At 40.7% G+C, this 16,495-nt stretch overlaps 5 protein-coding genes across 5 annotated transcripts in view; 1 reads left to right on the top strand and 4 right to left on the bottom strand.

The window, feature by feature from the left end:
- Positions 1 to 16,495, bottom strand: part of mxd4 (MAX dimerization protein 4) — a 147,663-nt gene that overhangs the window by 93,885 nt on the left and 37,283 nt on the right. The window lies entirely within an intron of this gene.
- On the top strand, positions 350 to 5,098 carry cdkn2a/b (cyclin-dependent kinase inhibitor 2A/B (p15, inhibits CDK4)). Its single transcript, XM_033972662.2, has 2 exons — positions 350 to 710; positions 1,798 to 5,098. The coding sequence occupies exons 1-2, from the start codon at positions 588 to 590 to the stop codon at positions 2,047 to 2,049; spliced, it is 375 nt and encodes a 124-aa protein (XP_033828553.1). The 5' UTR covers positions 350 to 587; the 3' UTR covers positions 2,050 to 5,098.
- Positions 2,447 to 10,502, bottom strand: mtap (methylthioadenosine phosphorylase). The gene is made up of 8 exons (XM_033972651.2): positions 10,375 to 10,502; positions 9,321 to 9,407; positions 9,192 to 9,250; positions 8,719 to 8,886; positions 6,624 to 6,726; positions 6,284 to 6,523; positions 2,917 to 3,039; positions 2,447 to 2,830 (listed from the first exon to the last, which is right to left on the bottom strand). The coding sequence occupies exons 1-8, from the start codon at positions 10,396 to 10,398 to the stop codon at positions 2,792 to 2,794; spliced, it is 843 nt and encodes a 280-aa protein (XP_033828542.1). The 5' UTR covers positions 10,399 to 10,502; the 3' UTR covers positions 2,447 to 2,791.
- Positions 10,734 to 13,836, bottom strand: toporsa (topoisomerase I binding, arginine/serine-rich a). The gene is made up of 2 exons (XM_033972169.2): positions 13,676 to 13,836; positions 10,734 to 13,317 (listed from the first exon to the last, which is right to left on the bottom strand). Exons 1-2 carry the CDS (start codon positions 13,688 to 13,690, stop codon positions 11,122 to 11,124), a joined length of 2,211 nt encoding a protein of 736 aa, XP_033828060.1. The 5' UTR covers positions 13,691 to 13,836; the 3' UTR covers positions 10,734 to 11,121.
- On the bottom strand, positions 14,169 to 16,347 carry ndufb6 (NADH:ubiquinone oxidoreductase subunit B). Its single transcript, XM_033969120.2, has 4 exons — positions 16,074 to 16,347; positions 15,420 to 15,512; positions 14,415 to 14,459; positions 14,169 to 14,312 (listed from the first exon to the last, which is right to left on the bottom strand). Exons 1-4 carry the CDS (start codon positions 16,251 to 16,253, stop codon positions 14,247 to 14,249), a joined length of 384 nt encoding a protein of 127 aa, XP_033825011.1. The 5' UTR covers positions 16,254 to 16,347; the 3' UTR covers positions 14,169 to 14,246.

Below are 16,495 nucleotides of genomic sequence, written 5' to 3'. Positions count from 1 at the left end.
CTACAGCTCTGCATTTCAGCAGGCGGCGGACTCACTGGTGCTCTCATCTACTTTTACAAAAGTTGCTAAGAGTGACTAAGCAAGATTGGGCTGGCATCAGTTTCTCATCCACTGGCTCCAAAGTGACCATTGAGGAATTTGCCTCAGCCTCAGTATAATAAAGCACAGGCACACAGCCCGTGACAATGAGGAGTCTGGATGAATCTCCTCCACCACCTTCTCTCAGTGGGCTGTTTCCAGTGTGCTTCACGAGTGAGATATCACACTTATCTTGCACTGTTGCTGTCATCCAGACTGTGTACTGTCAACACGGCCGGAGCGGGGCATGCGCATTATGCATTGGGAGAGTGACGTCACCCATTCAAAACAGACAAGCCTAGACACACTCCGTCAGCTGGACCGGCGATGCTCCCTCTGTGCACCCGACTGTGCACCCGCAGCGCACACCAGCGGAGCCGGGGGACCGCAACAGTGCTGTAGAATGGCACCTGTCTGAAGTGCGGCACTAAAGACACAGTGTGACTTTACGCGCACACTCGGGCTGACTGCTGTTGAGAGCTTGGACGTTATTTACATCTTGGTTAATTATGACACTCGAAGATGATTTAACGACAGCAGCGGCAACAGGGAACGCGGCGGCCGTGGAGTACCTCCTGGAGACCGGGGCGCACGTGAATGGGCTCAACCGCTTTGGGAGAACCGCGCTCCAGGTCAGGCACCGTGTTACAGGCGCACACAACTTTGACTTTAGCTTGTAAAAAAGACACAGGAAATAAATGTGATACAGAGTAAAGTAGACTCCTGTACATTTGAGCTTCATGTAGTAGACACTATTTATTAGAAAGGTGCGCCCCAAGCACAGACTGTTTGTGTATGGAACATTACCTCAAATGAGCTCGTGTTTTATTTATTTATTTATTTACTTATTTATTTATGTTATGTTTGTTGTGCTTACAACGTGTAGCCTAAGGAAATACATGAAATGTATTTAGTTTTGACTCAGTGCCAAAGCCCTAACATAGGCCTGCTGATTCATTTAGGCTTGAATTTAAGTAGTGACGCTTAAGCAGCTCACTGATATTTACCTTTAAAAGGGCTTTTAGACAACAAAACACAAGACGACGCCTAAAAGAATAATCGGAGTGTTTTAGAGGAGCTCAAAGAGCAGCTCAAATGTGCAGGACTGATAAAGGCCACAGCGCAGGGGAAGTTCCTCTTGGTGTAGGCCTATTTGAAAAGATTTGAGCATTTTCCATTCTTGTCTTTTCTTTTCAGTGACGCATATATGATCAGAACTTATAAAATAAACAAATAGATAAATAAATCACTGTGCGTTTATAGAGCAATGCAGCACGCTGTGTCTGGACAGTTCTGTGCGTAAATTGTTGTATTGTTAAATGTTTATTACCCTGTTATGAAATATTTAGCCCCCTCAGATGCTATTTTGTTTCCTCTAAGTTTGGGTTAATGATTTTGCCCTGTTGGATAAACAGGCCTAACCCCGTGTGAACAGTAAAAACATAATAACATAGTTGACGCGCACATGGAGAGCACCGCGAAATGTTAGTCAGGCTCATGACGACTTAAAATGCTCCGTATTGTTTAACTGTTTAAATGTTATACTCAGAGTCAGGCTGATGTGAAGTTAAAATGTCCCGTACTGTTTAACTGTTGGACGCGGGCCGTTTTAAAGGTTCGTGTTTGAGAAAACACTCGTGTGAAACAGGGGGATATATGGGGGGTGCTGGTGTTTCTTGCCTGCTGTACCTCCCTCACATGGTCGTTTCGTGGGTGCAGGTGATGATGATGGGCAGCCTCTCAGTGGCGCAGACACTGCTGAAGCATGGAGCGGATCCAAATGTGCGGGACCGCAGCACCGGGGCCACACCGCTACATGACGCAGTCAGGACGGGTTTCGTGGACACTGCGCGCCTACTGATCGAGTTCCAAGCAGATCCGAATCTCAGAGACAACAAGAATCTTCGACCCATCGACATTGCAAAACTCGGGGGTCACGAGGAAGTTTTCGCTTTTCTGGAAACTGAATGAACAAAGTGTGGCGCTGGTTTGGAGCGGGGACAGAGCGGGGAGAGGACTGGAAGAGGCCTGAAGGCCTCCTTTTCATAATAACCGATAGCAATTATTTATTAATGACTGTCCTAGTAATAACAAAGGCACTGGAGTGTCATAGTGAAATGTCAGTGAAAGGAAACATGTTGCACATCGCTGCTGGCACTGCCCATTTATAGAGCACTTTATTACAGGCTGCTTTGCACCTCACGTGAAAACCAAAGTAGAAAAGTAAATTTAATGTGTAACACAGACTAATTAAAATACAAGATAAAACATGTTTTTAATGTGGTTGTTTTAAATAAGACAAAGGAAATATTCTGTGTCTGTGCCATTTTATAAGACATTTGATAAAAGAAACAGTTAAATCCACCAATAAGATTAAGATTACAAGAGATTGTGTTTTATTCATTTTCATGTAATAATAAACAGAAATAGGGGACCAATGTTCGAGGTATAAAGTGGCTTGAGAGATCAGATGACTCTTAATACAAAATACTCCAGTCATGGATTTTTAGCTGAAACAACTAAGTGATCATCAAATGGTTATGTTCAACAAAAATTATAATAATACATAAAAGCAAATGGGTGATCTAGTAAGGCAAACCTCTAAATCTGTTTGTCAGACAGAATAGTTCTTCAGGCGGCCGGCAAACAAAAACAACGGCATTTTTCCAGGGGTTTTCACCAGCAGAGTCGTCTGCAAAGTCTTTATTCACTCTTAATGTTTTGGTAACATAACTGCAGACTGGGCCATTGCCTGGAAAATAAAGATTCAACAGCACAACATAACCTCAGTATAACTTCCAACATCTTTACCTGTTAATAGTTATGTCAAATACTTACTTTTAAGGACGCCTGAGTCTGTCCCCAGTCCATTTGGCTGATCTGGGGTATGGCTGTTAGGAGGATGCTGCTTGCCTTGTTTGCATTTTCTTTCATTGTCTTGAGCACATTGTCAACACAGACCTGAGAGCACAATGAGAATGAAGTCACAACCTAAAACTAATCCTTCACATGAGTAGGCCTGTCACGATAACACATTTTGAAGTTTGATATATATCGCTTAAGTAAATTAACGATAATATTGAAACTAATTTATGCCACTGACAATAATCCAAGAGCAGATTTAAACCACAAAAACGCTTCTAAATCTACAATATTATTTTAAAAAAAATTGTGTATCTGCATGTGTAATGAGCCATATAAGTTAATTAATTCAACCTTTTACAGCCTAAATCTTATAATAACCAAAAATTCCCCAGTAGTGCAAAGAAAATGTAACACAAGAAATATTCACCCTCAAAAAATATAGTTCCAGGTTTCATAAAGTGAGCGATAAGTCAGTACAGTGAAGATCGTGACCAGCTGCCTTAAGAATATGCATAAAGCTTTATTTGAACACTGTGTAATCCCTCAGTCGTGTGCGCATGATCCACAGCAAAAGAAATATTCAATTCTGTCAACTGGACAAAAGTTTTAGAGTGAGATTTGATTTTTTTCATACCTGGACGACTGAGGGATTCCACAAACTTCACTTTGTTTGAACAATTTACTACAATGAGGACAAAAGTAAACTGCACTTGTCCAGTTTGTGGTAAAACAGGGTTGTGGCTGAGTTTTTAGGAAATTCAAATGATGATGAGGGAAAATAATCAAAACCGGTCCTACATATCAGCCCCAAAATATCAGCAGACCTCGGCATTGTTGTTGTTTTTTTTGTTGTTGTTTTTTCTGCATTTAAAACAATCGGTATCGGCATCACCCATAAAAAAAACAAAAAACATATCAGTCGATTTCTATTTCAAACTGATACTGATTTGAGAATGCTTCTAATGTTTTCTGGACGGTTTATGCACAATTATTGCTGCTAGTAAATAATGTGGTCTCTGTTGCAGTGAGCACTTTCAAGATAGTCTGCTTTTGTTCTAATAGTTTGCATGTTACTGTCTGGTTTAGCTTTTCCAGAAATGTTCTGTGATTTAACTTTTTTAAGTACTTTAAGTAAAATGCATGTACAAAAAATAAGCACAGATATAAAGGCTTCATGCAATCATGTGTATACAAAAGGCCTGTCACCATAACACACTTGAAGTGCGATATATTACTCAAGAAAACACAGACGACTAACAATAATATTAAAACTAGTTTATGCCACTGACACAGTAGCCCTAGGGCAGAATTATTCCCCAAAAAATCTAAAGAAAAAAACACTAAAATCTGTCCTTAAATCTAACCTTTGAACAGAAAAATAATAAAAACTCCCCATGATAAATATTAACTCATAAAAGACTGGTGCAAATTGAAATATGTGCAATATTGCGGTTATACTTGGGTCTAATTCTGAATGTATTTTTTTACTGTTGTGACTGGTTGATCACTCTTAAGAGGACTGTCCCTTCACTTATATAAGGGGAGCGTCAGGGGCTGTCCTCATATACCCGAGGAAGATCAGAGGGACCGAAACGCTGTGCTAATAAAAGTGAACCAAGAGTAAGACAGTGTGCGGGAGTCTTTTTAACCTTTCAGTCAAGTGCCTCTCCCCCGGTGCACCTGTCGTCCTGTCAGGTGTGCAGTTTACACAGAAACAAGTATAAATATTGACCCACCCAGAATTATTCCATCTAACATACTGAAGCGGATATATAAATTATGGTGACAGGCCTAATATATCCAACTGCAACTATTTACAGTCAATTAATTAATCCTTTTCACTGTCAATGTTAAGATTTTTAATTATACTTTGGATGCAAAACCTATACTTTTTGAGATTTGTTAAAATATCTTGTATATCTGGAGATTGTGTGTTTCAGGTATTTTCATTACTACACATGATCTTGTATCTAGCCTGCACTGATCTTAATTACCATAATCACTTGTGGAAATTGTATTAGTTGTACAGACGCAGCCTCCATTACAGAAAGCCACACAACCTATTTCCTCAAAGCTCTATGAGAGCACGATTACCCAGCTGCATGCCTACTGTTCTTTATCCATTCATTTAACAGTGAATAAATCAAAATAAGTTATTTAGAGTGCTCATTACTCAATTTGTTCAAACATCCTCACTCCCATAGTGAAATCAAAGCACTGGGCCTTGCAGGACCCAGCCTTCGCTAATGCTGCCCCAACCCTGTGGAATTCCCTCCCACTCCACATCAATATGACGGAATCACTAAACCGCCTTCAAAAGCAGAGCGAAACTAACCTTTTCCACATAGCCTATAACCTCCACAAAAGTCTGCTTCCTGAATACTTGTTTTTGTTTGTCTTGTCCTTGTTTCATATTAAACTATTGTAAAGTGTCTGAGTTACAATGAAAAGTGCTATATAAAGCGGATGTATTAATAATAATAATAATAATCATCATCAATGCTGTGGGATATTTGCTGCCCATCAGAGTCTTGTTTTCCTGGTCTCACTACACTACATTGTTACTTTGTGTACTTTGTTATCATGCCATGTCTAAAATTCAATGTTTTGGACGGATCTGCCCGGATGAAGATACTGAACCCTGATGACTCAATGTGACTCGATCACTTCCGTCATGGCTTCCACCGGAGACGGGCAGAGCAGCTCCTGAGAGTGTGTGTGAGGGAGGGAGGGGGCGGGGGAGGAGAGGGGTGGAGGGGGGCAGGAGGTGGTGTGGTGGACGGAGAAGAGAGTGTGGGCGGAAGGATGTGGTGAGAGGAGCAGGAGGGGCAATGGGTCAGCTGCAGGATCTCGGAAGTGGAGTTATTATGGGTTACACGATCAGTGACAAAACAGACAGTCTCTTCCCCTCACACTGTACATGATGTAGAGTATGAAGTCAGACGTGAGTACAGTACAGTTACTTGGTGGTTAATGATGTAACCACTGACACTGGACAAAGCTGCCAAATACGGTGAGATTTAACACTATGAAAAGTTAAGACGTCAAATGCACCATTTACATAAAGATCCTCTGGTTATTTGTGGTAGCCAACATTATACTATCAGCCATACATTAACCCCTGAAACTTACACTTTAAATGTGCAATACATTTATTTTTATTTCATAAACACAATCTAATAATAATATATGGACACTGTGTAAAAGTAACAAATATTGCAATGTTCTCACCATTTTGCACCTATTGACCCTTACCTCAATATGTATCACTTGACTATTAGAGTTGTGTAAGACAAAAAATGTAAAGTTAATGTTCATGACTGAGTCTCCAGCCACTCACCGCCTCCTCATGCTCCTTCCAACAGTCATAGTCTGTTGCCATGGCGATGCTAGCATAGCTCAAACCGGCCTCTTTGGCGAGTACCACCTCTGGCACAGTGGTCATGTTGATGACATCAGCGCCCCACTGACGGAACATCAGACTTTCTGCTCGGGAGGAGAATCGTGGTCCCTCTATTGAAACCATGGTCCCTTTCACGTGACACTTGATCCCGAGGCTTCGAGCCACTTCCACCAAAACCTGCCAATGCACCAGATAGTGGAGTACAGTTTAGATTTATGTCAACAGTATAAACAGAACAGAACAAACCAAATAAACAGGATGTAGAAATAACAACCACCTCTCTTGTTTTGTTGCAGAATGGCTCAGCCATGGGGATGTGGCACACTCCAGGAGGATTGCTCTGCTGTCCATCATACAGAGTCTGAGCTCTCTTAGTAGTCCTATAAACACCAAGGGCACAACCACATACATTACAACACTGATGTTAATTAACTACTACTTCTATTAACTACATTCAGGCGTTTGGTTTGACTGAGCACCAGTGAAACACATGACAAAAAAAGGCATTTGTTTTTTATAATGTTGACATCACAAATGGCTTACTGACACAAAAGACCACTTAGAACAATTGTAAATTTCCTGCAATGACAAACCATAAAATAATGATTCAAGTGGAGGAGAGTAAAGATTGTTAATCCCTGCAGCACTGGCACGGGGTCTAACGGCTACTCATGGAACGAACAATAGTCTGTTCATTGCAAAAAGCGGCTCATTTTCGACACTACACTGCAGTATGATAACTGTATACAAACACAGACAACACTTAAGTAAGGACATTATTCACTACTGATGAAGCTCTACAACAGTTTGGACATCCAAACTATGGATGTGTTTAATGCTGCACAATGTATCTAAATCAAAATGAAAGCAGAGTTTGAGTTGAAGTAATTATCAGATCACAAAGGCTTATTTTTATTTATTTATTTTTAATAAAAGAATGTCCTCTGCAATGAACAAAATATTCAGCATAAAATACAGGTAACAAACAAATACATTTACATCCATAAATGATGTGATAAAAAGCTTTTAGAATAGTAATTATTAAATTATAAATGCTGATGTTGAACTTGTGTTATTACTTGTCAACAAACGTGTTGTCACATGTTGCTGGACAAGTCTGAACAAGCCTGAACAGCCAACTTCCTCTTTTACAAACAGATCTTGTTCCTGATTCTGACTATTTGTTGGCCTCAGTGCCATGAGCAAACAAAGGCACTGGCAGCATGATGCAGCCCAGTGCATGAAGGCATTTAAGCAGCAGCCACGAAAAAAGAAGATCCATTTAGAGCCATCACTGCACATATTAAGTTATAGTGTGGAATTTGTGGCATCAGCTAAGTGCTCAGAGCTCCCACGGGGCTGGCCTTCTAGCATGCAATACATAATGGATATATGTATGGCCCAGGGGCTGTGTGCTGGTGAGAAAGTCAGCTCTGCTGCACAAGCACTCAATCAGGTGAGGTTAGGGATTAACATAAAATGACAATCGGTAGTTTCTTTGGGTTATGGGTGTCTTTACACACAACTAGTGAAATATGGTAATCGTTTAAACAAAAATTCTCACACAACAACAAAAGCGGATATGCCATGAACAATGAGACCAGTAAGAAAAGTAGTTGTCTTAAAATATACACTCTCCCTGTTGTCTTGAGGGCGTGTGAGTTTCTGCCTGAGGTGGAATGTCACAATGACACTACACTAACAACGCCCCAAGTCACTTTGCCACTACAGCTATATCAGGTTTAAATGGTTCGCACTGTACAGGAAACCTTAACTTTAGCCTAATAGTAGTGAAAGTCAACTCTTCCTGCAGTCTCAGTTTCTCACACAGCAACTCTAAGATGTCAATGAGATGTGTGGGAAGGTCAAACAAATTCAATAAATACATAATAGTAATAAAATATAAATACAGTAGTTTCTGCACATGACCCAAAAAGAAGGTCACAGACATAATGCTGATAAAGTCATCTCATAGCTTCACATATGTCATTAGTGATAAGTATGTTCTGGTGATCTAAGCATTTGATAACAATAAGTGGAAACGCCTTTAGTGTTGCTTGTTATTAGTAGACAGTCACTGAGCCAGATAGAGTTTTTAGTTATACCGAGCTCTATGTTTTATTTATCATTTATTCAGCTGTGGCCAGTTATCCATGGGTTCAAGAATGATGAAAAATGAAAAGAGTTGTCATGACACAAAATATTGCATAGACACCTATCAATAGAAAAACACATTAACACTAACTTATGTTGTTCAGTTGTTCACAACTGATGCAGGCTGAATTTAGGAGGGTATCACAGTATTGAATAATTCTTATTATTCATGGTCTATGCTTCGACCAAATGATTAACCTGTGCTGCGGCTCACTGACCTGTCGATAAACTGATCAATGATGACAATGTCTCCAGGCTGGATCTCCTCTCGCAGTGAACCACAGGCCGTCGTCACCAACAGATGTGTGCAGCCTTCTTCTTTCAGTGCCCAGATATTGGCCTGGTAGTTTACATTGGTGGGCATTATGGTGTGCTGTCTTCCATGTCTAGATATAAATAACAAAAAAAACAAAGCTTTTTCTTTTGGATTGGCTCAACACAATCAAAGAAATTATGGTTGCAATTAAATAGGCTGATTGTATGAGCATTTTGTAAAAACAGACAAAACAACACAAGATTTCACTTTGTGTCAGCTGTAATTATTATTATAATTATTGTAAAAAATCTCTCTGATCTGATGCTAATGTCAGATCAATCTGAAACCTATGAGGATTTCTAAAAATAGGTTTGGCAACTACTAGCAACAATTGTCCACTAGATGGTGCAAATCAGACATAAACAAGCATCTTACCTTGCAAGGAGAACACATTCAACATTCTTGATCTTTCCCAAAATAAGAGCATCTGATGGCTGTTGAAAAGGTAAAATAACAATGATACTGTATATGCATTGAAAAAAAAAGTTATTTTTAAAAACAAACCTTTCCATATGGAGTGTCAACATATCTCTCAGTGCGTCCCTCTAAGATATCTGGATCATCGAGGCCAGAACCTCCAATTATTCCAATCTGCAGAATACACAGTATATTCAATCATAAGAGTAGGACAAAGACTGTAAATCATGTACAAAATGTTGATAACTTTTGACACCCCACTCCTCTAGGTCACATGGAAAGGGGAGCAATTTGTAAAAAACTAAAATTTCATAAATTTGGTGAAATTTTTGTTGCTTTGACAAATTGAGACTGCTAGACTGGTGGCAAACATGTGGATAACTTTTGATGCCCCACCCCTTGGGCACATGGGAGGGATGGGCACATGGTGGCGAGGGTCATCATCACCACTTGCGGCTTTAATTACAGTTATTCCCCAACATAAGTGGCTTAAATGACATTTGCCTTATAGTACCTCTGCCTATTTCAAACAGTAACAGTGCAAACAATGTTGACATGTTTGATCTGGTCAGTGGCCCATTTCATGACCTTGTGCTCATCTTGAATGAGTCTGAAGATGTTCTACTACCACAAAACCATAACAGGGGGTTTATTATTAAGGAATCTTTAAACACATAAATGCTGATTTTGATGTAATTTAAGTCTTCCACGTGAGAGCATATGGAACTGGTCAGAAGTGGAGAATCTGTAGTGCCTTTATGGGGTAAAGAACGACAGAACTGGACAAGACAAACCCAAACTCAAATAATAATAATAATAATAATACATTTAAAAGAGAGAGATTGTCACATGTGTCCTTACTTCTTAGCAGTACAATCATCTACATCCCTCACTGATCCTCTGAACTTACAGTTTAAAGAAAGAGCTTGAGCTGTGCAGGGCCCCGGGAGACCACGTGCCACACCTCCTGATATTACACTATTATTCATTTTCTAACTGCAAACTCACGTCGATTTGCAAATAATGTGCTAATAGCTGCTTTATTATTCCACAGGAGGCTGGACTCCCGCCGGTGTCACACATGTGCAGACCGACACGAGCACAGCCCGCGGGGCACAGCCCGTGCAGTGATTGGTTTTACCTTAACTGTTTGAGACGATGCCATGATCCAGATCGCTTGCTTTTCTTGTAAAACTACTTATTTTCCATGTTCCGGAAGAAATCATAGCCTCTCGCTTGGCAACATCCGTTACCCATGGGCCATTACCGAAAAAGCAGGGGCGACCACGAGTCTTCCCCTGACTCTTCAAAATAAAAGCACAAAGAACGGAGGCGCAATGGGACCCGACCGATACATGGACATGTCAAAAAATACTAAATTCATTTGTAAATGTATCAAAATACTATTAAGCGCATAAATTACGTACAACCTATTCTATACTTTTATATTCATATGTGGATTTCAGTGGTAAACAAGGTTATTAACATTGAACACAAAGTGCAGTTGGATAATTTATCACAAATATAAATTTTAATATAAACACAGTTTTTCAGATATCCCCAAACAGTGGCTGTTAATGTAAAGTAAAACTTATCCCAAGATTAAACAGCTGAGGTAACAAAATTTGCGATCTTTCCATCACCACTTTATAATAGTATAATTCAACTGCAATATGATCAAATAATGCAAATAAAATTCATTAAAAAAGCAACTTTTTAACAGCATAGTTTTGTTTACAGTGGCACTTTCCTTATAATTAAAACACCAATTAAAGCAATTATTAAACAAGTCTCCAAGATATTTGTAAATTATATGACCCAGCCCTAAACAAGGTGATGGAACATGTTTAGAACTTAAAAACTTTTGGCAGGCTTTCACATTTTAAAGTCAACACAACACTGCCTCGGTGTCCGGAAGAGTGGGCACTGGTGAGGTTTTACTGGGAGAGTTGTTAGTGCTATTGTCCTGAGTCCCGTCCGCACAATTGTCACTGTCAACAGAGATGATGTTCAGCACAGTCTTCTCTTTAGGGTCACTGCTCTTGTGCCTTTTGCTTTTCTTCTTGTGCTTCTTTTTCTTCTTACGGTGCCGTCTACTCCTCTCCGGTGAGTTTTCAGAATGGAGCTCCACATCCTGACCTTTATCTTTGCTTTTTTTTCTATGTTTTGACAAATCACGTTTGGTAGTGTTGTTATAAGGTTCCTCCAAGTGCCTGGTTTTGTATTTCCTCTTTCCACCGGGCTTATCATGGTGAGATTTTATTTTCACAGAAGGGGATCGGCTACTGGAATAAGATTTCGAACGTCCTCTGTCACGGCGCCTCTCCCTACTTCGGCTCCTAGACCGGGTGTATCTGCTATGCCAACCATCTCTGTCATAGTAATGATGGCTCCCTGAATGACTGCTGTGTGTATATGTGCTGTGGCTGTCCCTCCTTTTGTAATAAGAGTAATAGGCAGAGTGGGAATGACCCCTGTCTCTGCTGTAGGATTTTTCTGGAGTCCTTCGATCTCTGCTTCGGGATCTTCTCTTCATTCTCTGTGCCCTGTATTTAGAGATTCGTGCATCTTTGTGTGCCTCTTTGCTTCTCTTTTCAGGTGTATGCATCCTCTGACTGGTCAATGATGAGGTCTTGTGCCTTTCTTTTACATTTGGTTGAGGAATATTTGCCCCTTCTGAGGGTCCATCATCAACAGGACCACTACTTAGTGATACCGCGGGACTGACACTTGTAAAACGAATGTGTTGCCGCAAACTGGGGTTTTCTTTATTATCTTCGTCATCTGAGGAGTCTGAAGAAAGTTGTACAAGCTCTGGAGTCCTTTCGGCAGTGGGTTTGACAAAGCCTACTATTACACAGTCCTCGCTGTCAGAGGAAAATAACTCATTCTGCGGAGTCTCTTCTTTTTGGTTAAGACGGGTTACCGTTTCCACAGGGGCCTGAAAGCCCCGGCCTTCTTCCACGCTACTGTCAGAGTCTGAATGTGGCAGTGAGAGCTGTTCGACCCGACTGGGCTCTGACTGGGTGGAGTAGGAGGGCCCGGGCGTCTCGTCGTCCCACATAGAGTGACTCATGTTGGTGGAGTTAGAGTCTCCTGGAGGGTCCAGCTCTACTGACTGAGTCTCATCCTCTGATAAAGCAATAACAGAGGAGTTAGAGCTGTTTTCATCCGTGGATGAAGGACCTTGGTAGTCATACACCGCATGCTGGTCATAGGCTTCCATATTAAATGGCGACTTGGCAAAACTGATGAACTCGTGCAGAAAGTGTTCAGTGCAACCCTGAAGAAACGGCCTGAGTTCTTCTAACATAGCGCCATCTTCCACATCATAGCGAGTGATGCGCGACATGACAATGTGTTGTACTATATTGACCAAAGAGCCATGAGCCCCATACACCACCATCAGTTCTCTTTTTAACCAAGGCACAAGTCTGTGTAAGCAGGCAGGATTTCTCCTATAGAACTCAGCAGATGTATCTCGAGATCGGCCACCGTCTCGCACTCCTCGGACCCTCACACCTTGACGGTACAGTTCCTTCCTAAAGTTGATCATTTCTTGTTCTCTCAAAGTATTAACAGATCTTCCTTCACTTGCTGCTCTCCTCTGAGCAGCTAGCTTTGTCATGATGCGGCGAATGTAGCGGTCTTGCCTTTGTGGTGGGGGGTTTGTCGTCTCAAACATGACTCCATTTTCAGGTGGTGCGATTGTCCTCTGCATATGTCGATTGACCCCTGTGAGAGTTGTGCGATATCTAAAGCGTACGCCTCCAAATGTCCCAAAAGAGCCGTTGTCTGCAGGCTTCAAGTCAAACTTCTTAAAGTCTTGCTCTGATTTGATACTATGATAGATGGAATTAAAAGGTTGTTTGCATAGTGGGCACTCCGCTTTGTTCTTGGACCACTCATGAATGCAGCGGAAACAAAACTTGTGTAGGCAAAGGTCCAAGTATGAGATGTTGTTAAACATGTCCAAACAGATGGGGCACTTTGAGTCAGGAGACACTTCTGTGGACATCTCTCCAGATTTTCTTTTTGCACGACTCTGATTGTGCTGTAAGGCAATCTTGATGGCAGACATGATCTGGGAAAACAAATAAGAATAAAATAAAATCTTCCATAAGTTAAATTCTGAATGAACACGTTATGTATTGAATAACTTTATATTTCAAAACACAACAGTGACCCCTCACGCTGTTAAAAATAGCACATTTAAAACCAGCTAAGATTAGAGTAGAAAAACAGTACGGAACACTGTAGCTTTAGCCCTAGACAGTCCGTTCAGTTCATTGCCAATTAACGTTAACGCTGAATAATTCGGAGTTAACACTTTCTATTCTTAACAACACTTGGCTGTTGTTAGCCGTCATTAGCTAGCTGCACTAGCAGAGATGGGTTTCATATTTTTTACACAGGACGAGAGATAAAAGTACATACATTACCTCCGATTTTCCCATAAACTTGACTCGTGAATCGTTATGTGGCTTTCGCCGTCTTAATTAAATGTTTCCACTCATAATATCAGAATAAAACACTTGTTTCCGTGCCCAAAGACTAAAGTAAACCTTTCATAACACCGCACTCTTCCTCTGCTCCAGCTGTTAAGACTTACAGCTCCTACACCGCCCCCTGGCGCCTACTCTGGCGAACAGCACTTCTCTATTCTTATTAAGAATTATTACATTTGATTTATTAATATGGTTATTTTTTACACCACTTTGTCAGCAAGCAAAATTACACCAGTGACAATCAGTAGGTATGCATGTACTGCTGCATTTATGGATAAATGTGCCAGAGGCCAATTCATTTACTATCTAAGCATTATGTTATATATATATATATATATAGATAGATAGATAGATAGATAGATAGATAGATATATAGATATATACATAGATAATATTAAAAGCATGTACAAAGAATAGAACAGCAAGGTTTGTGATAAATGTTACAATATTTAATTAATATTCACAATTATTAACAGACACCAAAGAAAGGTATTGACATTGAACTTCAGTGATGGCCATGGATCTCAGGGAGAGGTGGAACAACTTCACCGGTCTCCATGATTGTATCACCCTAATGTCATGAAAGATGGGAGAAAAAAGTTAGAACTGTTAAAACGGGTTGGGGGGGGGGGGGGGGGGTTGGGGGGGGGGGGTTGTTAGATTATTCACTTACAGGAAAGAGTTTGGGCTTCAGCTCAACAATACCATATGGTTTTTGCTGCAGGGGACAAACAACAAACAGCATTATTTGAGAATACAGAGAGATAACACAATAGAGTTTGACAGTTTCTGTTCTGTTGTATGAGGAACCAAGTTTCTCTGTCAGTTTCTGTTCTGTTGCATGAAGAATAGGCGCAAAGGCACAGGAATCGCTCTGTGGATTTTTATTGTCAGTTACATCAATACAGTCGGGTTAAAAGGCAGCGTACAGCAAAATTCGAAGCGGAGTCTAAAGCAGAGTCTAAATTAGAATATGAAGCAGAGTCTAAAGCAGAGTCTAAAGCAGAGTCTAAAGCAGATGCTAACAATGCTAGCAGAGTCTAACAAATTGAGATTGCGTCAGTGTTTTAAATCCTCCCTTAATGGTTATGCACTCCTGTTTGACCAAAGGACTGAAATGTAGCTGCTATATCTCATTTTCCTGTGATTACGAGAAAAGACAACTGTTACATGTGAAACAAAACATTTTGTAAAAAAGTAAGCAATATTTGTATATTGTTCACAAGTTTCACAGATAAAGGCAGAAAAATTGCTGTGGCCAAAGGTATCACAGTATCACCATCTTGCTTCAACCAAGTGCTGTTGTTGTGTCCTTTGGCCTATTACATGCGTAGAGTGTGAGTAGTGAGTGACTGGTGGATGGTGTTTGGATTGGCCGAAGTCTCTATCGTCTACCCCAGGGCAGCTGTGACTGAAAAAGTAGCTTCATGCCCTGTGCCACTAAGCATAGATTGAATGAATAATGGCTGCAGTGTCTGTGCTTTGATGAGCTCTGTCAAGCCTGTAGAGTGCAATGCAAATGTAAAGGCAATATTATCATATTGTAGGCCAATTTATCCCATTTAAAAGGTCAGTTCACTAGAATGTGTGGAGCTGACAGAATGTGTGGATGGTGTGAGGTGTTCCAAAGCTCAGGAACAAATCCAATCCAAAGTTGACAAAATGATTTGCAACTTACAGTGACGTGGTATTTGACATAATAGTGAACGATCCAAGCTGGTATGAGTAGCCGTGTTAAGGTAAAAACCCCTCCTCTGTATGCCTTATACGTCTGTAAAAGGTAAAAGAATAAATACATTAAAACTGATGCACTATGTAGAAACTCGTCTTGAACAAAAATACAATTAAATAGCATGACTTGATTTGAAGATAGTGGCCAGACATCTCTACATTCCCAGTTTTGAGCCCTGTGTAGCATATCCCAACAGTTTTATCGAAAATCATTGATTTGTCCTAGTTTTATACAAAAAAAATTATCCTGGGTGTCCCCATTTTTGACTAATTTAATACACGCCAACAGTAAAAAGGGGAATATAAGAGTGGACAATATTACGCGGTCTTTTCACAATTTTTGTTATACCAACCATCCCAACCTGGATGTTTTTGGGATGGTTTTGAAAATCTGGTCAACCTGTTTGAAGATGCTGCATGGAGTACAAGCTTCAGGAGTGCTAGCTTCAGGAGTATTAGCTTCAGGAATGCTAGCTTCAGGTAGCTTTACAATATGGCTCTGCACGCCACGGACAAGTTCAGATAAAATGTTCAACTGCTTCAACTCATGTTGGAAACTTTGAGTTTGAAAAGAAAAACTATAACTGCACAGGGCACTCACGTAAATCCTCCACAAACTCTTGGGCTCCAAAAATCCAGCCCAGAACTTGGCGATGGGGCCCGGTGCTTTGGCTTGTATCACGGGCTCTCTCGGGCTCAGCTCTTGGTCTTTGAGCCACTGCCGCCGGAGCTTTACTAGCTGATCATAGCGCAGCTTCTCGTCTGAAGTATACCCCGACATTCCTTTATCTTAGTATTCAACCTCCAAGACTTACAATGACACCATGGAGGACGCTTCCCCGAGCAAAGCACCAACAACCAACGTAACTGCAAAGAGGGCATATGGACCTGTTTTTACTGGGGACAAATATTACAGCGACACGCACTGGGCTAAGTAGGAGGTGCAAGGGTAAAAGAGAGGGTCATAATGTCATTTTTCCACGACTAGTGAAATCTCTTTGGATAATATTTCTACCATACGTT

Source organism: Periophthalmus magnuspinnatus, chromosome 1 (genome assembly GCF_009829125.3).
Source record: "Periophthalmus magnuspinnatus isolate fPerMag1 chromosome 1, fPerMag1.2.pri, whole genome shotgun sequence".
NCBI classification, from domain to species: Eukaryota; Metazoa; Chordata; class Actinopteri; order Gobiiformes; family Gobiidae; genus Periophthalmus; species Periophthalmus magnuspinnatus.
Note: the sequence above shows the minus strand (reverse complement) of the source record. Positions and strands in the feature narration are given on the sequence as shown.

Bases quoted from the DNA above. Each gene is read 5' to 3' on its own strand.
- cdkn2a/b (XM_033972662.2), top strand. From the start codon at position 588: ATGACACTCGAAGATGATTTAACGACAGCAGCGGCAACAGGGAACGCG. The intron at 711-1,797 runs GTCAGGCACCGT...TCGTGGGTGCAG, and splicing joins TTGGGAGAACCGCGCTCCAG to GTGATGATGATGGGCAGCCT.
- mtap (XM_033972651.2), bottom strand. From the start codon at position 10,398: ATGGCATCGTCTCAAACAGTTAAG. The intron at 9,408-10,374 runs GTAAAACCAATC...TGTATTCTGCAG, and splicing joins CATCGTCTCAAACAGTTAAG to ATTGGAATAATTGGAGGTTC. The intron at 3,040-6,283 runs GTGAGTGGCTGG...TTGTGCTCTCAG, and splicing joins GGAAGGAGCATGAGGAGGCG to GTCTGTGTTGACAATGTGCT.
- ndufb6 (XM_033969120.2), bottom strand. From the start codon at position 16,253: ATGTCGGGGTATACTTCAGACGAGAAGCTGCGCTATGATCAGCTAGTA. The intron at 15,513-16,073 runs GTGAGTGCCCTG...TACCTTTTACAG, and splicing joins AGAGTTTGTGGAGGATTTAC to ACGTATAAGGCATACAGAGG. The intron at 14,313-14,414 runs GTAAGTGAATAA...TCATGACATTAG, and splicing joins TGAAGCCCAAACTCTTTCCT to GGTGATACAATCATGGAGAC.